This window comes from Falco naumanni, chromosome 5 (genome assembly GCF_017639655.2).
Source record: "Falco naumanni isolate bFalNau1 chromosome 5, bFalNau1.pat, whole genome shotgun sequence".
NCBI classification, from domain to species: Eukaryota; Metazoa; Chordata; class Aves; order Falconiformes; family Falconidae; genus Falco; species Falco naumanni.
The window spans coordinates 46,620,620-46,643,721 of record NC_054058.1 but is presented as its reverse complement, the minus strand read 5'-3'; the positions used below and the strand labels follow the sequence as shown (position 1 = coordinate 46,643,721).

At 38.4% G+C, this 23,102-nt stretch overlaps 1 protein-coding gene across 11 annotated transcripts in view; it reads right to left on the bottom strand.

Annotated features, from left to right (window-relative positions):
• Positions 1 to 23,102, bottom strand: part of APAF1 (apoptotic peptidase activating factor 1) — a 41,270-nt gene that overhangs the window by 17,897 nt on the left and 271 nt on the right. For 6 of the 11 annotated variants that reach the window (XR_005827880.1, XR_005827881.1, XR_005827882.1 and 3 more), the window contains exons 2-13: positions 21,280 to 21,421; positions 20,811 to 21,000; positions 19,342 to 19,539; positions 15,189 to 15,372; positions 11,277 to 11,389; positions 10,605 to 10,736; positions 9,960 to 10,198; positions 9,217 to 9,384; positions 8,179 to 8,310; positions 4,646 to 4,759; positions 3,876 to 4,054; positions 1,870 to 1,996 (exon numbers count right to left, since the gene is read on the bottom strand). Coding sequence is in view for 8 of the 11 variants with exons in the window: in XM_040594057.1 (XP_040449991.1) it covers positions 1,870 to 1,996; positions 3,876 to 4,054; positions 4,646 to 4,759; positions 8,179 to 8,310; positions 9,217 to 9,384; positions 9,960 to 10,198; positions 10,605 to 10,736; positions 11,277 to 11,389; positions 15,189 to 15,372; positions 19,342 to 19,539; positions 20,811 to 21,000; positions 21,280 to 21,417 (1,914 nt within the window). In the remaining 3 variants the exon portion in view is untranslated. Of the gene's footprint in view, positions 1 to 1,869; positions 1,997 to 2,979; positions 3,043 to 3,875; positions 4,055 to 4,630; positions 4,760 to 8,178; positions 8,311 to 9,216; positions 9,385 to 9,959; positions 10,199 to 10,604; positions 10,737 to 11,276; positions 11,390 to 14,523; positions 14,565 to 15,188; positions 15,373 to 19,341; positions 19,540 to 20,810; positions 21,001 to 21,279; positions 21,422 to 22,846; positions 22,866 to 22,991; positions 23,087 to 23,102 lie in introns of those variants that run through there. The other 5 variants (XM_040594052.1, XM_040594053.1, XM_040594058.1 and 2 more) reach the window with 5 other exon arrangements.

Here is a 23,102-nt window from a genome sequence, read left to right as displayed (position 1 = left end):
AAAACTGGCTTTAAAAAAGATTTGTTTGCAACATGTGTCTCAATTATTTTTTCCACCATTACTCTTTAAGCCTAAATCCATGTCCTTTCCCAGTATTTTTTTTAACAGTAACTACAAAACACTGTATCCGTTAAAAAAAACTATTCTTACAACAACAAATTCTAGGTTTGGCTTTTTTTTTTTCATTTTATTTACATATATATATAAATAAATAAATAAAACATATACATTATATCTTTCTGTGGAAAGTAAGAATTTCAGCAGCAACTGATGATTTGAGGAACAAAAAGTAAAGAGGAAGTAGTGAAAAATCATACAGGATAACACAAGTCTCAGTCCTGAGCTAGTCATAGGCAACAAAAGGACAGTTGGGAAAAAGTGTCATATTTATCAATTTCCCAAAATGCTGGGGTTTAACTGTAATGGTGGTAGGAGGAAAAGAAAAAAAAAATAATAATTAAGAATATAAGGGGAGACCTGATTAACACAAATCACAAGGCATTTTTTACAGCAGCAATAGGACTTCCCCACTTTTTCCTTTACTTTTTCATTGGTATTTCTGTTTGATGACAATTAAATGGTTGGTATTTGCTCAAAAATAGAACACAAATACCGAAGCAACAGGAAATCTACATTTACAGTAAATTCTATAGAATATCTGTTCTTAATCTAGCAATTATTATTTTTTATTTTACAGAAAGATTAGAAGCAGCCTTGAAACTGAAAAGCTTAGGCCACTATTAGAAAAAAACATGAATAAAATTAAACAATGAAAAAGGAATTATTGTTAATTTTCCTATTACTTTTTCAACAAAAGTTCAGTTGAAATGCAATTGCAATCCAGAGATTTTAATTTTTTGGGTGGAAATGAAGAGAAAAATCAGCAATCTGCATTCTCAATAATGAAGCCATTAAGTACAGAAGCCCAGCACAGTAACGTCAGCACAGCATAAAATGAGTACATCCACCAGCCACCTCCTATAGTTGATGTCATGATCATAATATTATAGAAGCCAGCAAACAAAATAAATAAATAAAACCACAGTAACAACACATTAAGTAGCCAAATGAACAGCAACTAAGCACCACTAATGTTATTACTTTAGTACTCAACTTATCAAGCATCCAAAACAACACCAAAGGCTTGCAGAAAAGTTGTTCTTTTCCCTTACCTTTGGCTGTCTGGAATATGGATACTTTAGCAGGTTACTGGCTGGCTGATTGCTAGTTTTCTTGAGAGCTGGCTGGCTCCCCTCCAGGCAGACTGCTGGCAAATTTATATTAGTCACTTCCCTCTCTGTCTCACCTAATCCACTTCAGGCCCATTTCCAATCCAACACTGTCTTCAGCTTCAGGGGTTCATTTTTCTCCCCAGATTTATTACTATTGCATAAGACAATTTACTAAATAAACACCAAAGTAGAATAATGTCCATTATCATCCCATAGAAATACTAAAACGTCTTACCGTTTCTCATTCTGTAGGTCCACAGTGAATAGAAATAACATTTTTGCAAGCAAATATTAAATGTGCCGGGGTACATTACTTAGGCTGCAAACTTTTCTGTATCATTAAAAGGCATCTCACATTCATGTATTACAGCAGTAAGGATAGAAGCCCTGAAACCACACAGTTCAGCTTTCGAACTAGAAGGTGATGCTTACTACTCTAAACATGCAATTTGATGTTTATGTAATAATACTGGAGACAAATTATTGAAAAGGATGTATGTTTTAGATCCCTAATATCTCCACATAACAGGGAACAAAAAAAAAAAAAAAAAAAAAGAAAAAAAGGCAACAAGACTGTTAACAAATGTTATCAAAATGGTAAACAGCATCTGTTTTCACTCATGCATAGGTATCTTACCTGAAGTGTTTTATCAGCTCCACATGATGCTATTCTTTGTTTATCCTTAGAAAAGCAGGCATGGTAAACCGCATCTCTATGTGGACGAACAACCAGGCGGTAAAGGTTTTTCAAGGATTTTTTATTTCTACAGGGTAAGACAGCTGATTTTAGAGGAGCAGGATTTCCTAGTGCCTTTTTACTATTCAAAATCCTCTATAAAAAGATAACACTTTTTCACACATCTTGAAGAGCAAGCTTTATAACAAACCATCCAACCAACCCACTATACCTTACCTCTCGCTCTTCATGCTGAAGTAGTAAGGGAAACATGAATTCCAACACCCACTCAAGACTTTTTATTGCCCTCTAATAATAACAGCTTAGAGATCAAGAAACATAGCATGTGCATGAGAAACTAACATGCTACTTTATAGGCAAAGCTGTTGCACAGCAAGACACAGTCTCCCTAATGACATTTCATGATCTGCTTTTTTACAAATACAAATGTCTTCCCTAATGTTCTCGTTCTCCTGCAGGATCCTTTTCTAGCTTATTCTAAAACATCTGTAAATTTTTAGTAAATTTATTCAATTTTCACAGCAAAAACTCAATTCTTATCACTATATATTTGAATAAAATCTATGACTATCACTGCATTTCAATCAGAGATTAAGTACAGAATCTAACACACCTTATATGACTCCTGACTCACTTTAACAAAAAATTAGAATTGGTAGCAACCATAATCATCCTGTTTAGCCTAATCATAATACAGAAAGCTGTCACTGTAATAAGATATTTCTGGTGTTGAACAGATTGTTACAAGATTAATTTTTTTCTAAAGTCAAACGAATCAATGTACTTCAAGTTTTTATCATTAACTGTTTTCAACCTTCAGGCTCAGCATTCAAATAACGGGTAAAACATCTCAAAACAAAGTAGCTGCACTGTAGAATGAAAGCAATTTTTCACTGCAAAATACTGACTCATCTAAGCCAACATTTTTTTCTTTTGCTTATTTTAATAAAGGTAAAATTGCTGGTCAAAAGAGCAGTGTATTCACCTACACATCCTAAAACCCACTTTTAGAACCTTACCCTAGGATGGGAGACATCTGTCTCTAGCTCTGCTGATTTCAGTCATGTTCTTCAGCCTAAGTATCCCACATCCAAAGTGAAAGCCCTGAACTACCTGGAAACAGACTCTTCTGAATTATGCCAGCTTCCAAGAGTTTTTGTTAGAATCTGTCAGCTATGCAAAATGAAACAACCAAATATTGAAAGAGAAGACCTAAATTAAAGTATGCCTGGATTAACCTGCCTGGTTATTCCATAATTACTTGACACAGGGTCATTCTGTTTTGTAACCACCAAGGACTGCAGACACCAGAAGAGCAACATCAAACAGAAGAATCTAACAGAGCCAGTCACATGGTCAGATAACTACTGGACTATGCTGGAAAAATGTTTAGATATGTATACTTTTTCCTTAAACAACTTCCAAAATATGAAAACAAAAAAAAATATTTAAATAGAAGAAATGTGAAGACTGGGTAGAGATTACAAAGCATTTCACTATTGTCCATCTCTCTAATTTCAAAAACCTTGCAAGTTAGCACAAATGCTCTCCTTTTTACAGTGTACATTTTACTAGAAAACCTAAAAACATACTGTTACATACCCAATACCTGCACTACCTTTTTAAAAAAATAAATATTTAGAGAAGGTTCAAAGTATCTTAAATTCATCTTTGTACAGTTATTTCAAAGGAAAAACCATTGAGTACAGAAGTAAATCTACTGCTCTATTTATTTCCATGGAATTATTACTAATTTGTGGCCTTACATATCCAGAGTTCCCCTCCTCCCACAAGTTCTTGAAAATTATCTCACCTTCTTTCCCCAGAAAAAACACAGCAGTTCTTAAAGGTCTTTATATTAGCCATATATTGTATTTAGTTGTACATTAAATAATTTTCTTGGATCAAGAGATCAGCATATCAGTAGATGAACTGCAGCTACTTACGTCCATTCCAAATAAAATGTTCGTGTTTCTCTTTGAGCATGTAGCTTGGCTTGTTGATACACCTCTGATGTCTCTGGTTGGCAAAGACCCAGCTGTATAATGTCAGGAAATGGCTGTCGTCCAAGAAGGTGCCCATTTAAAGACAGAAATTCCTGGAAGTTCTCACGTATTGTGCTATCCTGTGTACAAAGCGGACAGTATTTCATAACATAGAAAGTGGATTTATTTCCTAAGTGCCCTTTGCTTTTTTGATTTTCTATACAGCTAATATTCTTACAAAAGCACTTAGTTCTATTTTTTTTTTAGTTCTATTAGCAAGTATGCATGATAGACTGAAATATTTCATTATCCTATTCAAGAAAGCATATTATCCTTATTTTTCAAATAAAAGATAATGGCAACAGTGATTTATTCAATAAGCAGTCAATGTGCAATATCAGAAAGACTATTCCAAGCCACCAACAAAATTCCATACCTCCTGAAAAGCAGAGTACTATACGTACCCACCATTAGGTATTGTTGCTCACCTCAGTTACTGAGTTCTACAGTCGATTACTTTGGCACATACTGAAGTTACAACTAAAACTGAAAACTAAGTTTTCTTCATTTTTTCCTTCTCCAGGTTAAAGTTTAACTTAGTACTGGGTTTAAGTTTCAGGTTTTTAAGCTTTCTATTTATCTCCCATATATACACACATCCAACAAAATGCAATTACAAAACAGAAAAATATGTTTGGAATAGACCGATCATTTACCTTTTAGCATCATACCTTTTGATCCAGGACTGAACTATACTCTACATATTCATGAATCAGATGAGCAGGTCCTACCAATTCTGTTTTAGCTTTAATCCAATCTAAAGAAAACATAAGATCACGAAGTTCCTACAAGAAATAAAAATATAAGTTCAGAGTGTAAGTTTCACAACAGAATCTACTTAAGGGGAAAAAGAAAAGCACAGGAAATATATTAGGTATTTAATACGCTTCAGTGCAATTGTCTGTAGATAAAAACTTAGGCAATTTCCTGTTTGCTGCATCTTACTCAATGAGGTATGAAAATTCTGGATATAGAAGGCCAAGCTTGCTATTTTAATGCAAAAGACCACTCTTTGATACAGCTAGTCGGAGAAGGGATAGGAATACAAACCAAACCTTGACTTCTGTAGCACACAAGATCTGGTTTAAGATACAACTCTGAAAAAGCTTCTTCTGGTCCAGTCTAGCAAAGATCATTCTGCTAATAGCGATCTGCTGTTCTTCCTAACAGTTGCTGAATTTGAATGAAAGCAAAAAATCTGTTATAGTTACATGTAATTAAAATGAGAAGGCTACTTAAAAGGCAATCAGAAACTGCAAACAGAATTATTAGAATAGAATATTTCTGTTGGAAGGGACTTACAATTACCATCTAGCCAAACTGCCTGACCTATTCTAGTCTGACCAAAAGCTAAAGCATGTTAAGGGCATTGTTGAAATGCCTCTTGAACACTGACAGGCTTGGGGATCAACCACCAAACTGTTCCAGTGCTTGACAACCCTCTCGGTAAAGAAACACTTCCTCATGTCCAGTCTAAACCTCCCTTGACACAGCTTTGCTCCATTCCCACATATCCTATCACTGGATGCCAGGGAGAAGAGATCAGCACCTCCCTCTCCACTTCCCTTCTCAGGAAGCTGTAGGGGGCAATGAGGTCGGTTGCCCCTCAGCCTCCTTTTCTCTGAACTAACCAAATACAAAGTCCTTACTGCTCCTCACAGAACATTCCTTCCAGCCTTTCCACCAGCTTTGTTGCCCTCCTCTGGACACAGTCAAGGTACCTTAACATCCTTCTTAAATTGTGGGGCCCAGAGCTGCACATAGTCCTTGAGGTGAGGCTGCACCAACACTCAATATAGCAGGATAATCACCTCTTGTGACTGGCTGGTTATGCTGTGGTTGATGCACCCCAGGATGCCATTTGCCCTCCAGGCTGCCAGGGCACACTGCTGACCCACATTGAGCCTGCTGTTGGCCAGCACCCCTAAATGAGCCCTTTCGGCAGGGCTGCTCTCCAGCCACTCCTCTCACAATTTATACTTGTGCCTGGCATTACTCCATCCCAGGTGCAAAATCTGGCATTTGGACGTGCTAAGTTTCATCCCATTAATCACTCTCCAATGCTCTCCAATCTATCTAGATCCTTCTGCAAGGCCTCTTGCCCCTTAAGAGGTTCAAAAGCACCTCCCAGTTTGGTATCATCAGCAACCTTGTCAATGGTGCGTTCAACTCCTGCATCTAGATCACTGATAAATATGTTGAAAAGGACTGGCCCCAGAATTGAACCCTGAGGAACACTGCTGGTGACCAGTCACCAGCCAGATGTAGTCCCATTCACAACAATCCTCTAAGCCCTGCTGTTTACCCAGTTCTTCACCCTGAACACCATGTGCCTGCTCATCTTGCAGATGGACAACTGGTCCAGAAGGACGCTGTGAGGGACAGTATTAAAATCCAGAAAAAATACATCCAACCGCCTTCCCTTCATCCACTAGACAGGTGACCTTATCATAGGAGGATAGCTAAGTAGTTACACAGGACTTTCCCTTTGTGAATGCACGCTGACTGTGCCCGATGACTGCATTATTCTTTAAACTCTTTTCAATAGTATGCAGTATAATCTTCTCTGTAATTTTTTCAGGAACTGAGGTTAGACTAACAGATCTGTAGTTCCCTGGGTCTTCCTCAGGCCCTTTGTGGACTGGAATAATCCTGGCTAGCTTCCAGTCAGCAGGGAACTCCCCAGACTCGCAAGACCTTTAGTAGCTGATCGAGAGAGGTCCCACCATAACATCCGCTAGTTCCCTAGTACTCTGGGATGAATCCCATCAGGCCCTATGGACTTGTGAACGTTCAGCTGATACTGCTGGTTCCTTAGAATTTTACTATCCGCAAATGGAAAGTCACTGCTACCACGCTTGTGGTCCTTCAACTCAGGGGGCCGGGTAGTCCAAAGTCTGTCAGTATTATTAAAGACTGAGGCAAAAAAAGCATTTTTTCTTCATCCCTATTAGTCAGATGACCATTTTCAAGTATTAGTCCAATTTTTTCTTTAGACCAACTCTTGCTATTAACATATTTTAAAAAAGCCGTTCTTGTTAAAAAAAGTACTGGCTGGGATCAGAAAAACCACTTAGAGACAACACTTCACAGGCTCAAAGTATATTCCAATTTAAAATCAGTAAATACCGCAAGGATTAAAAGATTATCATGGTTAAACAAAGAAAAAGAATACCTCACATATTTGTTAGCTTTCCAATAAATAGAAATCATGCCTAAGTAATGAGAAATAAGCAATACAAAGAGCATAAACTCTAAGAAGCACAGAGTCATAATGAGACAGGCTAAAGAAACTCTAAGAAGCTTATTCTACAAAATGTAGAGAAGATATGTTTCATTTTTCCAATAGGTTGAAATTAAAGAGACTGAGATAATAAAGTAAACATGATCCAAAAAACCCTAGATTTATAGGAACCTTCATAATTAATGCGGACTACAAATTGTGAATATACAAAGTGTATTTTATATGACTAGTCAGATGAATCATCTCAAAAGAAGTTCAACTGAAAAAGTTTGAGTGCACATGAAATAAAGCAATCAGCAACCAGGACCAAATGCTATTCAGGGCAAGAACTCTATAGATGTTCAAGTGAAACTACTAAAGTATTAGTCTTCCTGCATGATCTGCATCTTATACTAGCTCAGTATCTAAAGAACAGCAATTTTTTAAAGGCACCAAGGCAATCTTGGAAACAAGAGATCTGCCCATCTAACTCTTTCTGGATATTTTGTGGCTGTTGAAATCTGGTAATACAAAGAATGAACCTTTACACACAAATCAGTATGACATAAGAGGAAAAACCTCACAACTTCTTTGAAAAAAGTATCTAATTAATCACATTCTCTGAAGAAATCAATTTACTTCTACTATCATACCATAAAGCAAGCCTGGGTTTTCAAAAAGCTTTAGAGAATATTTCTTATCAAAGCTTCTTAAAAAGGAGAAGAAAAACACAAGCTATTATGATACAAAATAAGAAATCTCAAGAATTGGCTGGAAACATGAAACACAGGGTAGAAATAAAGTCTTTTTCTTAACAGACAGTGATTATCAGTGGAGCCTCTAAAGGACTCTGTATTGAATGTTCACCTGTCTGGACAAAAGCCTGAGCGAAGAGAGGTTCAGGTGGGGAAAAAGCCTGAGGGGAAAGGCAGTGGTAATGGTGGGCAAGGAGGGAAACAGGTGACACAAGTCAGAACTCACCTTCTGCATGTTGGCACCAGCCATGTGATACGCTAGAAAGTTATACCAGTACATGCAATCCTCTTGAGATGAAACAGGCATGTTAAGTTTGTAATGTTTCTTGTACTGATTTACTATGTTTTTATGTAGCTCCTGCAATGTGAATCAAAACACACTTTCAGTTAACGCTGTACCAAGGTACGGGCTGGTTTCAGTATCAAGGAATTAGAATTATTATTATTATATTGTATGTAGTCTTAAGGAATACTATTACTATTATTTCTCAATCATAATACATCAACAAATGAAATAAGGAAAGCTTACCTTCCAAAATTGTGCATTTAACCTAACTTATTGATTAAGACTTCTCCAGAAACATTTTCTGGATATTAAAAGACAGAAAAGCAAGCTGTTAACCTTCCTTCTTAGACTGAGAACAGCTATCAGATCACTCTCCACATTAAATGTGTGTAGCTAACAAAAAAAGACCCTTACATATGTAGATCTAAAGCAAGTCTAAAAACTTGCCTTTTCTTTTTATCTATGCTTTCTGTCCTGTCCTTCAGAACTGATAAATTTATTTGGCCCAACTTACAGGTCCTCTCCCTGCAAGTATTGCCCTAAATTGAAAAAAAAGGAGTAAAAAGCACTCCTCTGTATTAAAGAAAACACATCCTGTTCTGGTAGAATTTTGATGGCTTTGGAATCATCAATGGAACATTCCGTCTCCTGCTGGAAACATCTTTGACAAAGAAATAATAGATATAGAGTCTTCTCTCAGGTTAGCTTCTTAGCTCCAAGTGGAAGCATCATGAAGTCACTCCATAGTTTCAAGTTGAAAATAAACGGGTTTAATTTTAACTTTTATTGTTATATATATAAATATATAATTAATTTAATAAATTAAATAAATGTAAGAAGAAAAATACTAAGTTTAACTACATTATGAACCTATTCTATGAAGGTTCTGTGGACAACGTTTAACAAAGGAACATTTTCTGAAGAATGCCCAGCTTCAGAGAATGAAGTTAGAAGTAAGTTGATTAGTTAATATCCTACCTGAAGCTGGTTGCGATTCTTCTCTGTGAGAAAGTCAAGTTGAAGATCATGTAAATAATAATGGAATGATTTCCCATTACGATCACAAAACAATAGCGATTTGTTAACAAATTCCTGTAGTATATCTTCAACTTCTTCAGTTTCCATATCCCAAAGAATACAAAGAACCTAAAAAAGCACATTAAAAGAGAAAAGAATCAGAACTAAAGGATAACGTGACTTGTATGAACATCATAAAAGGCTACCAATTAACTGACAACAACACACATTTTAACAAATAGACATATTACAAACATTACAAATGGTCATATTAAAAATATTACAAATGGTAATAAATTAATTTTATTAATAATACAAATTCTTCCATACCAAACTACAGGACAGATAACTTGTATTATCTCATCTTTTGTCTATTTTTGCTGATTTATGCTGATCATACCTTTATCTTAAAGGAGACAAATTTCACACAACAGCTTTTAAGCCTTCAGAGAGCTTAATTACAATCTAATTAAATAATTGAATATGGAATGCATATTAAACATTATGAATACATTTATTCAGTTACAATTTTTTACTTTCAATACTGACGATAAGTCATGATACAATAATGGACCCAATCTAGCAATTACTATTAAGGTAGTACAGCGTAAGTTATATGCAAAAATTATAAATTTTATGAATTCTTTAAAGTTATTGTTTGTATCTCACTAAAAATGACGAGATTTCTGCATTGCTTTTATTACCTTAGTAGGTACTTTAACATCTTTTGGGAGGATAGAGAGGTCTTTATAGTAGTCTTTGTAATTGTCATTCAGTTGCTCAACACTTATGGACATTGCTTCATCAAGAGCTTCATAATCATAAGAAGAAGATTTTCTTATTCTTTTGAACTGCTTATTCTGCAGCTGTTTGAGATAGTATTCCCAACGATTAGGGAAGTCTCGTAATAATGCACCTATTAAGGATATCACAAGAGGAGAACCTGAAGGAAAAGATTAATTTAATCTTAGAGGTTTTCAAGGAACACAATCCAGTAATTTAGTCAAGTGGTTTAATACATCAGGTTATTTTCCCAATACATTGATTAAATTTTTGAGGTGTAGCAAACCAACAAACAGAACATGTCATCCATGTAGACACCAGCAAACTCACCAAATTTAAGTGTAATAGGGGGGTGGGCAAAAGATACAATTAAGAAAACTACTCAAAAATCAACATGAGACACTTCAATTTAGTTTAAAAAAAACAAAAAGCATTTAACAAACACTTGTGTTTTACTTAATCTGTACAGTATTAAAGAATGTTCCCTCCTCTATTTGTAAGTCAAAACCTAGAAGAAAAAAAATCCATTCAGTGGTAAACGGTATGTTAAAGAGTGGCAAGCATACCTTTGCATTCCCTTACAAGGCAGTTAGCTTGCTCTGGCAGTTCTGATATTTTCATATTCACAAATAAAGATAAAATCTCCAATCCTTTCTCATGTGCTAGTCCACTTTCCACATGAACCTCATATTTATTGCCTAGACACAGAAACATTGGAAAAATGTAAAAGAACATTAAAAACCCTACGGAAATTGTGAGTATTTTCCAAGTAAAATTTTGAGCAAAGGACCTGGTTCATTGTTTTTTGTGTGTAGTATTTTATATGCTTAGTACCGAGAAGAGTATAAATTCTACTTTAGCAGAATCAAGCTTGCATTAGAGAGACAAAAAAATTAGACTATGACCTAATAATTACAACTGCACTATGGGCATGTCATAGTAGTGACTGCTCAATAGTGTCGAGATAATCAGTCTAACAGCAGCAGTGTCACAAAGATTAATTTATCCTTTTAAGGATCATTGCACTCTTCAATGTAGACATACAATTTTCAGGATAACATGTAACATTTATTGCACAAAGAATATAACATCTTACAGAGCAGAATTCTAAAACTTTGCCATTTGTGCACAAGCTGATAGACATAGATTCGATCAGATTCTTTTTGAAAGTTCGCAGGAACAAAATGCATACATATGCACACACAATCTGTGGTGCAGGAAAGGAAACTGTTCCTTACCAGACACAGCATCTGTTATGCTCCTGTCCCTGCTGGTGATAAGAACCTGACATTGATTATCAAATGCTTTTAATACCCAGGAATCCCAAATGTCATCCAGGATCAAAAGAGATCTAGCGCAAAAAAGAAATATTGTAGATTTCAGATCAACTATTAGTGCTAAAATACAGCATTTAATTTTAATAATGAAGTAACAGTTTCAGAATATACAATGTATCACTACATAATTTTTTATATTAATATGCAAAATATTTTAAGATGGCATTAAACACTATGCAAGAAAGCTGAATGCAAGTATCTCAAAAAAAATCAAGGTTTTACCATTTATTATTTTATAGCTATAACTGAAATGAAAACAATAGTTTTGAGAAATATTTCCATTAGTAGATGCCAAGAAAAATAGAAATATTTACTGTTTTCCAAGTCATCAGATATCATAAATGAAGAAAAAAGTTGTCCAGGACTAGATAATAACTCTGCTTGACACAGGCCAGTGATAAGCTTTGTGGGAGAAACCATTTCAGTTTCCTTTCAATTCAAGAGTTTTCAGGTTTGTTCTTTCATCTTCAGAAAGCTCTATGAGACTAATCCTCTAGTGAAGGAATTGTCTTGGATGATGAGGCTCTTTTAACATATACAACATTTTTGTACCTACATATTTGAAACTTAAGGCTAGTCACATTTGCAGGTGACTACATGGAATCTCACCAGAGTAACGTATAGTAGACTTGCCCACACCTGCCTATTTCTGACAAAGAAGTTACTGCAAACTGTTTTTAAAAGGTTGGTTCCAAGGGAGCGAGAAGTCGAAAAGACTGGCTGGCAAACAGATTTATAAAAAGAAATAACAGTTATTTGTGTGTTTTGTGGAGGAAACAAAGTTCCTGAAACGCAATCCTACAAACAGATTACATTTGCTGACTTTTTTTTTTTTTTAAAGGGATGGAATTTTCAGCTACACTAGTCATTGGTTAAATTGCCCAATTAACACTGAAGCATGACAAGAGTCCCCCGTTTTTCTTCAGCTAAATGATGCTTATGCCATCAATGCCTATAAATAAGGATTTTGTCCTTCATAAATATGTGCATACACATCATACCACATTTTCAATGTTTTATGTAAGTCTTAGATACTCATATCTCATTTTTATACAATTCCTCTATTAACACCCTTTTGATAAATGCGAGGGTTTTCAAGAATACTATCATAGCCATATATTACTAAATTTATGGTACTTTCACACTTGAAAATATGCTGGGCAGCATGAATAACAGCTTGATTTTATGTTTCTAATTAATCTGAGAATTTCAAAGTCCTCCTAATCTTTTGATGCCAGTGACTTTCTTCCTCAACCACACACACAGATTTTAAGCTCTAATTAGAATTATTAAAAAATTAAACAAAAACAATAAACCCAAAACACTCTAAAAACAATTACAGGAGACTTAATTCTGAAATATTTCTTTAAAGAATACCATAGTTTCAATTTCTTAATTTCAACAAAATAAATAATGCTATTTTGCTCAGAAAGTTTCCATTCAACTAATATTTTAATCACAAGAAACGTACTGAATTCACAATTTGAATCCTTTGACTAATACTTTATTCCCAAGAGATATAGTGAGTTGACTATTTGAATCCAGAAATAGACGAAGTGACTTTCTGTCACCAAAGAGAAGTTCAGTGCACAGCAAGCTCCCCCACAAGCTGCAGATCTTGTGAAGCTTTGTTTTCAATACACTTGCACCCTACACACCTCACTCCCTAGTACGTTCCCCTTTACCTCCTCCCATGCTCACTATGATTTCTGAGATAACCCATCATCATCAAGACTTTCAGTTTGTTTTTATGACATTCTCACATATACCTAACGGCAGGATGCAGCACAGGCTGTGTAGCATGTTCCCAGCTCACGTGTCCATGCTGCACAGTTAGCAAGACAACAAAATGTCTCCCTTCAATTAATTCTGTGTACCCCTTTTCACCACTGAAGGCACCTACTTGGATTTCTTTTCTTTATCCAACTGACAATTTTCATGAACTTACACAATTTTCAAGGATATGATTCCTACAGTTCCTACCTTTACAGCAATTTTGGCAATACACTCAAAGGGTTTAGGATAGAGGAGAAGGGAAAGAGTAAATGGGACTAAGATGAACGCTGTGAGAAAAGTTTTATAATCAATTCTTGTCCCTGCAATCCCTGCACTTGAGGTACAATCATTCTCTGCAATACTCCTAACATCTGTTACTTTATCTTGAAACACATTAATGAACATTCCCAGGTGAATAGCATCCTACATGAGATAGCTGGCACCACAGCTGCATTGAAATGCCCTCCAATAAAACCAAGCGCCTAACTGTTTCCAAAGCTGTAGTTTTCTCTTTTCCCCTCAGTTTCCACAGAATACAGATGCTCTTTTGACAAAACACAGAAAGTACCTCTTAAATGAGTCACTTTGTGCAGTACAAACAATATAGCACAGCATAGTGTATCAACCATGTTAGGTTGTCATGTTACTTGACTGTAGAGTAGCTGCCAACTTCTGCAACAGCTCATTGCCATAGGGACACATACACCCTAAAAGAAAGTAACACAGTTCTCCACTCAGAAGGAACTGTGATGTTTTGCATAAATTGAACATCCAAATTTTTCTGTATTGAAGAGATTTGTTTTGTTTGTTAATGAATAAAAAATAACAAGAATTGTATCAATGGAGACAACCAATTAACATACTTCAGGGAAACCTGTACTTTCAGTTTAAAGTGTCTTGTTTGCACTTTTCATATAAGACTTCCACAAAAAATAAAAAATTTCTTGTGGAAGACCTGGCAGCGTTTTTCAAATCTTTTCCTCCTGAGAATATTTTTTTTCTTGTACAAAAATTCCAGTATTCTTCTACTCTATGTCATCTATAAAGATAACAAGGTTGGAATATTATTCCTGATACATTTCACTCACATGCAGGCTTGTTTAGTTTAGTACAGATCTTCCCAGAGAGTAATGAAATCCTCAACTAATAACTACAGCTATTGCTCAAAGATGAAAAAAGTTGTGCAGTGACTGAGACACTGCTTGATTAAATCAAGTCACTTCTCCTGAAGTTTGAAAGCAACTGGTTTCTTGGCAACCAATTACTGATCATATCATGAAAACATGCTTTCATTTTGATAAATCTAGACCAAATCCTTTAAAATGATATCGCCTGTTCCGGAAAGAAAAAAATTTTCTGCAGTGATACACACCCTTTTACTGCTGTATGATCCTTACACATCAGCGAAGCGTTCTATGTACATGAAGAGAACATTGAAAGTTAGAGCATTCTTATTTCCAACTGTTTGTTCCCAACTTCCATTATTAAACAACTAATATTTTTTCAAGCAAACGTGACTCCAGCACAGCTGGTTAACATATTTCACTAGCAGAAGCCTTATTAGCCTACGAAATATATACATATCCAGGACAAGACTACAATGTGTCCCTTAAGTAACCCCATTAAAAAAATACATCTAAACAGGAACAGACTTAACACTACATGGGTTACACATCTGCCTCTAACATCAATTTATCCTTCAGGTTTTGTACGCTTATCTGGACCTACTTATACTTTTATCAGCAAGTCAGTAATTTAGAAAATTCTAAATTTAGAAAATTTAGAAAATTCTAAAAGTATTGTTAGCTTCACCTTGAACAATACTTCCTAATTATCTACAGTAAAACAGAAAAAAGAAGAAGCAAGAAGTGAAAGAGTTAGGAAGCAGGTTTACAAAAAAAAAACACAAACAACAAACCACAAACTACACGCCACAGACACATTTAACCACAACACAGACACCACAATGATTAGACCGAAGTTAGCTGGCAAAGTTTCATCAGTTAAAAAAACAGTGTTCCATTTTACTGACATTACCTGGAATATTTACGTAGCATCAGCAAACGAAGACGATCTTTAGCCTCCTCAATGTTAAGTGGTGGCCTTTGTGAGAGGGTAGAGTCATGCTCTAATCTACTACAGAGATTCTGAAGTTTTATTAGGAGCCCTGCTTTGTCCTGTTTTCCAACAGAGATCCAGTGAACTCCTCCTGGAAAGTAATCTAACAAAAAAAGCAATATTAATCATGCCATACATTTAAAATCAGAAATCAACTAGCACTTTATGACAGCAATCAATAACTCAATTTCAATTAAAATATAAAACTGTAAAGTCTGTTGCAAGCCAGCCTTGCAACTGTACCGTTAACACCGAGGGATGGTTCTAGAAGATCACTACTTTTTTATTTTTAAAGGAACAGGTTCTGTAGGGCAAGTTCCAATGAAGAATTCGCACTGCCACTGACGCTGTCGTCCCGCCTCCCTACATGCCTTCCTACCTGTCCCTCACCAACCCCTTCTGCATCCATCTTCTTGCTAGTCTGACTTAGCATTTACTTTTTCAACTTTGCACTACTGTAAGAGTTCAGAGTTTAGGATGTGAAAATTATCCCAAATCAGTGAACAAGAAGGCATCTAGAAAAGTCAGCTGTAGCAGAGGATGCTGTAGTCACTATCTCTAGATCACATTTTCTAATGTCCAAGTCCTGCTTTCTCCATCAAGTGTCCTATGCAGGAGGAAAAAAATAATAATCATTAAATGGTTTCATTTACCTTAGAATCGTTTAGGTTGGAAAAGACGTTTAAGATCATTGAGTCCAACCATTAACCTGGCACTGCCAAGTCCACTCCTAAACCATGTCCCTAAGTGCCACATCCACACATCTTTTAAGTATTTCCAGGGATGATGACTCAACCACTTCCCTGAGCAGCCTGTTCCAATGCTTGACAGCACTTTCAGTGAGGAAATTTTTCCCAGTGTTCAATCTAAACCTCCTGCGGTACAACCTGAGGCCATTTCCTCTTATCCTATTGCTTGTTACTTGGGAAATGAGACTAACACCCACCTCACTATAACCTCCTTTCAGGTGGGTGAGAGCTCTAAGGTCTCCCCTCAGCCCCTTTTTCTCCTGTTTCCCTCAGCTGCCCATTGAAGGCCTTGCTCTCTAGACCCTTCCCCAGCTCCATTGCCCATCTCTGGACACGCTCCAGCACCTCAGTGTCCTTCTTGCAGTGAGGGGCCCAAAACTGAACACTGGATTTGAGACGCTGCCTCACCAGAGCCACGTACAGGGGGACCATCCCTTCTCTTGTCCTGCTGGCCACACTGCTTCTGATCTGATACAAGTCAAGATATTGTTGGCCTTCTTGGCCACCTGGGCACACTGCTGGCTCACGTTCAGCCAGCTGCCGACCAGCACACCCAGGTCCTTTTCTGCCAGGCAGCTTTCCAGCCACTCTTCCCAAGACTGTATCACGGCATGGGCTTGTTGTGACCCAAGTGCAGGACACGGCACTTCTTGCTGACCCTCTTACAACTGACCTCGGCCCAGATCCAGTCCAGATCCCTCTGCAGGGCCTTCCTACCCTCAAGCAGATCAACATCCCACCTCCAACTTGGTGTAGTCTGCAAACTTACTGAGGGTGCACTCAACCTCCTCATCCAGATCATTAATAAAGACACTAAACAGAGTATGTTTATGAGAGCCCTGAGGAACACCACCTGTGATGGGCCACCAGCTGGATGGAACTCCACTTACCACCACTCTCTGGGCTCGGCTGTCCAGCCAGTTTTTGACCCAGCAAAGAGTACGCTTGCCCAGGCCATGAGCAGCCAGTTTCTCCGGGAGAATGTTGTGGGAAATGGTGTCAAAAGCTTTATTAAATTCTAGGTAGACAACATCCACAGCCTTTCCCTCATCCACTAAGCAGGTCACCTTGTCATAGAAGGAGATCCAGTTAGTCAAGCAGGACCTGCCTTTCATAAACCCATGCTGACTGATCACCTGATTGTCCTGCACGTGCCACGTGATGGTATTCAGGATCATCTGCTCCATAACTCCCAGCACTGAAGTCAGACTGATAGGCCTGTAGTTCCCCAGATCCTCCTTCAGGCCCTCCTGGTAGACGGGCATCACATTTGCTAACTTCCAGTCAACTGGGACCTCCCAGATTAGCCAGACTGCTGATAAATGGTTGAAAGTGGCTCAGTGAGCACTTCTGCCAGCTCCCTTGGTACCCTTGGGTGGATCCCACCTGGCCCCATAGACTTGTGTGTGTGTCTAAGTGGTGTGTCTAATCCATTTCCCATTGGATTATGGGGGCTTCATTCTGCTCCTTGCCCCCATCTTCCACTGCAGGGGGCTGGGTAACCAGAGAACAACTGGTCTTACTGGTAAAGGTGGCATTAAGTTCCTCAGCCTTTTCCTCATCCTGTGTCAGTACGTTTCCTCCTCCTCCTCCTCTTTGTTGCTAATGTATTTATACAAACATTTTTAATTGTCTTTTACAGCAGTAGCCAGGTTAAGTTCTAGTTGGGCTTTGGCCCTTCGAATTTTCTCCCTGCATAACCTCACAACTTCCTTATAGTCCTCCAGAGTTGCCTGCCCCTTCTTCCAAAGGTCATAAACTCTCCTGTTTTTATGGAGTTCCAGCCAAAGCTCTCCGTTCAGCCAGGCCGACCCTCTTCCCCGCTGGCTTGTCTTTTGGCACATGGGGATGGCCTGCTCCTACCCCTGTAAGATTTCCTTCTTAAAGACTGCCTGGCCTTCCTGCGCTCCTTTGCGCTTCAGGACTGCCTCCCAAGGGACTCTCTCAACCAGTCTCCTGAACAGGCCGGGCTCTGCCCTCCCAAAGTCCAACCCAACATTTCTGCTGCCTCCCCCTCCTCACTTCTCCGAGAATCAAAACCTCTATCATTTTGTGATCACTATGCCCAAGATGGCCTCCAGCCATCACACCACCCATAAGTCCTTCTCTGTTCACAAACAGGCCCAGTGGGGCACCTTCCCCCGCCGGCTCCCTCACCAGCTGTGCCAGGAAGTTACCTTCCACACACTACAGGAACCTCATAGTCTGTTTCCTCTCTGCTGCACTGTATTTCCAGAGACATCTGCTAAATTGAAGACACCCCCCCATGAGAACAAGGTCTCTCCCAGCTGCTTATAGAATATTTCATCTGCCTCTTCATCCTGGTTGGGCGGTCTGTAACAGACTTCCACCATGATATCAGCCTTGTTGGCCTTCGCTCTGATTCTTACCCATAAATACTCAACCCTATCATCACCCTCATTAAGCTCTAGACAATCATAGCACAGTCCCTAACGTACAGGGCTAATCCACCGCCTCTCCTTCCTTGCCTATCCCTTCTGAAGAGTTTAGAGCCATCCATTGCAGCACTTACTTGTGCAAGTCATCCCACCATGCTTCCATGATGGCAACTATGTTTCACACTTGTGTCATTGTTGCGGGCTGTGCAATGGCTTCCAGCTGCTCCTGTTTATTGCCCCTGCTCCATGCATTGCTGTAGGTGTGCTTCATTTGGGCTGTCGACCCCACCACCTTTTGCGAGGAGAAGCCCTAAATCCTACGTGACCATTCTCAGGCGCTTCCATGGTTTCTAACACACCAATAGCCCTTCTGTCTTTGCTGCCACATAGATCTCCATTCCTTACCTCCAGTGAGATGGCACACTGAAGGACCTCGCTAGCACATGACCTGCTTTAAGCTAGTGGATACTACTGTAATCACTCCACAAATGCCTGCCATCATTAAAATACATGCAAAAGTTAAAGCAAGATTTTTTAAACTCGCATAGCAAGGAGAAGAGTCTGAGGACTTAACAAGCAATGCCCAAAAGGAATATAAACTAGATATGATTTTTTTCTCTTAGTGCAAAATAACTTCAAGTTAATTAAGGATGCACCTCCTCTCATAAACCAAAGCAGATTCCAAGGTGAAAAGCTATTCACAATCTTTTTCCATAAATTAATAAAATACTTAGTGGTCCTAGAGCATTCAATGGTTATGATAAACTGTAAGTCACAAGTAAGTATTTCAGAGGCAACTATGAAATTTATAAACCTAAATCCCAAATTACTTTCAAGATGACATAAGACACTTTACCATGTATGTCCATTATGCATATACCTGTAGTAATTTTTATTAAAATACAGATGTTTTTCTAAAAGTACCTTCCAAGAGTTGATGATCCCTTAAAGCTTCTGCTGTTAGAACTGTCTTCCCACAGCCTGCCATTCCATAAACTGTGACCCATCCTGGATCACTTCCCAAGCAGCACAGTTTCTGTTTAATAGCATCTACCAGTTCTGGCCGAGTGACAAACACAACTGGTCTCTGTGGTACACCTCCTTCGCAGAGAACTGTCTTAACTAAAGTTAAAACCAAGAAACACACAAAAAAAGTAGTCATTTCTAAATGTGATGCCTCATCAAAATAAACCAAACAAGTCCCCACGCCAAATAACTAGTGGGCTCCCCCCGACCTCATGTCCTGCACAACTGCTCTAAAAAGTACTAGACTCACACCACCAAACAGTGAAAAAATATTGCTTTTTAGAAATAAATTACTTAACAGGTAACTAGCCTCCCACATACAATACTGTTCCAATTAAGAACCACATAGGAGGCAAGCTAGTTACATCAGTCCCTAAAAGTGAGAAGATAATTAACAGCTCGAGTAGAAACTACGGCAAACACAGGAGCTCAACATTACTATACGCAACAATCAAGTCACTTTCTCAGCCAGAAGTTATCACCCCATGGATGCAGCAGAAAAAGAAAAAAAAAGCATGCTGTGTAAGGCTTTTACTTTGTAGTTACAGCACAGTATTGTGGTTTAAGCAAGACTTCCTTTGATTTGAACTAAGATGGCATGACTTGCAATAGGGCAGGTAAAACATAGCAGGAAAGGAAACGTGCACTTTACCTGTCCACTGCTGGCCACAAAGCAGCCGTATTATATTGATAACTTTGAAAATTTGAATTTTGAAATTTTGAAAATTCCACATGCCTATGACACTTCTTAAAACATAGAGTGCCAGTAAATATGACAGTCAGTCATATGCAGTTAGAAGGTTCTACCCATTAGAAAACACCCATTTATTTAATGTCACTCAAAGATGATACTGATGACAATGTAGGTAAAAGGATCTTATGTAGCGTAACTGAAAGCTCTGGTGAAGAGAATTAAGCAACCTGATTTTATCAGCTATTGGAATGTAGTCTGAGAGATTACAGATTACTCTTCAAGATAAACATCAGAATTTTGGAGGCTACAACTCTTTATGTTAGATTCAACTATATTATATATATATATATATATATATACAAATAAGTCTTTCACGTACAACAAAAATGTTACAATTTAGAGAAAACTGTGGGAGCTTCAGGTTTCCCATCTTTTAAAACAAACATTACTTATGAACATTTTTAAAGATGACCTACAAAACTTGTAACTGTTGTAACTCTCCTGCCATAATAAATATATGAAATATAGGAATACCGACTACTGCACTACCAAAACAAGTGAATACACCAGTATTCCTTTTTCATTGGAACAAGTATTACAGATAGTCACTTGGGAATAAAAAAGGCAACTTGTCTTTTCTTTCAGGCACAGGGATTTCTGTATTTACACTGACCGTGTGAAGTCATTCCATCCATTGAAGTCTTCCTGTTACCAGAAGAGACAGCAGGGATGCCATCCTGAAGAAGCGCAGCAAGATCTCTGTACCCTTCATGAAGTAGTGCATTATAAAAGGATCTATATGAATTATTATCTTTTGTAAGAATAATGTTTATTAGCATAGCTGCTCGCTCCTTCTGTGTACTCTAGAAAAAAATATTAAAAGGTATGTTATACAAAACTGAGACCTTTAGAAAGCATCTAATTATCACTCTGTCAATTAGACTGTTTACAGTTACAGAAACAGCCTTCAACTTGACCAAGCCCTTATCTCAACCTTATGAAGTGCAATAAAAACTGCATGCTAATCATTCACTTAAGAATTTGCTGAATCCAGGAATGAGATATACAGAAATTACTACTTTTAAAAACGATGAAAAAATATGCAAGTAGACTAGGAAGATAAATAACAGAGACAATTCTACCTGTTGTTTCACTCTCTCCTCCTCCTGTAATGTTAGTACTTCATCAGAAATCATATGATCCATAATATAAGAAGTCTTGATGTCTTTTTCCAATGCTTGGCGATTCATAAGTAAATATTTTTTACTCTTGGCATCCATATTTCTTCAGTGTGAAAAGAAAAGGGGGGGGGGGGAGTAAAGTCAGAACCAGAACATAACTTACAAGGAAAAAAGTTTTAAAATAGCTTATGAATCCTAGTTTTAGTCAGAAAAAGTAACAGAGCAGCTGCATTAGTGTGAATTAATGGAAAACACAGTGATTCTTCAGGCAAGCTCACACTATAAACTGTAGAAAGATAAAAAATGTAAGGTTTTTTCACTTCCTCTCTTGAGAAAGAGACTGTTAAATTAATTTAGTTATACCATTTATGATTCAGTAGTCTAGCTTGGCTGGACAGTACAGCAGCATCAAGAAAACACTAGGGAAATCTAATATGCCTTTTCAGCAGAGTAAAAAAAAAAGCATATTGATAGTAAAGTTGTAACAGGCCACAAGCATTCCACAAGTGAATACGAAGAGTATTCTTGAGATATTGTTTAGATGCCACATACTATTACATTTAATAAAACCATCCAGCTAGGCATTATTATAATTAATCTGACTACAGTATTTCTTGGATTGCTCCACCTGGAGGCATATAAAGCAGGTATAAAAAGAATTTCAATCTTTAACAATTAATTAGACTCATATTAAAACTTTTGTGCTCACTACATTAAGTTTTCATTAAAAAAGCAGATATGTACTGCTAATTCTGGAAAAGAAAAAACCAAGTAGTCCTTTTCCACATTTCTATGATTTTATGTTTACGAACACTTGCAGAACTAAAGAATCACTGCGCAAGCTTCTCATGCACTAGGAACTTGGTAAACGTCTCTATGAAAAGGTCTTCACCCCACCCACTAACTACATCACTCAAATTTTTTAAGTTCTTGGATCACACGACTGGGACTGGGATGAGAACGTGAACCGGTCTCACGGCTGACAGTACTGGGCAGAAATACAACAGAAAATAAAACCCCCGTGCACCAAATAGCTCGAGATAAACTCGACGTTGCCTCCAAGTTCAGGACTCCATACAAGCACGCTCGGATCTCCTCACGTGAGGGAAGCTGGAGCGCCCCGGAATGCCAACAGCCGAGCTATGCCTCCTCGTGTCCGACACACGACCACCAACCCGCGTTCTCCCTCGGTCATTAAACCAACTGCAGAAGGTGGAAACTCCAGCCTGCTGCATACACGTTTTCCATACCCACCACCTGCCCCCGACAGCCCCAAACGATCAAAGCGCTCTCTCCGGTCGCACTCCTGCGCAAGGACCGAAGGCTCCGACGGGGACCGCGCGCCCCTCCGGGAGCGGCTCCGCAGCGGCGCGCGGGAGCGCTCCCCCCTCCCCCCGCGGCGGCCGGGTGCGCGCGGGACACGGCGGGGGCGGGGGCCGGGGGCCGCGCCGAGCGCCTCTTCCGCCGCACTCACCGAATTTCGTATTTCCACTGACACTCAGGCGGTTAGGGAAGTCTGCCACCCTACCTTTTACTCCACCGCACCGCTTCGGAAAGGGGACGTCAGCCGAAAAAATGTCCAGGTTAAAAAAAAAAAATAAATCGATCCACACGCGAAGCAAATACAAAAGGAAAGCGCCCCCGCCCCGCCAGCACACAGCACAAAGGGTTACCTCACCCCTGGGCGCGCCTCGCCGGAGCCGCCGCGACCAGCCGCAGGGAGAACGAAACAGAAACCGGAGTGCTCAGAGGAGCCGCCCGCCACCAACCCCCACCCCCGGGCG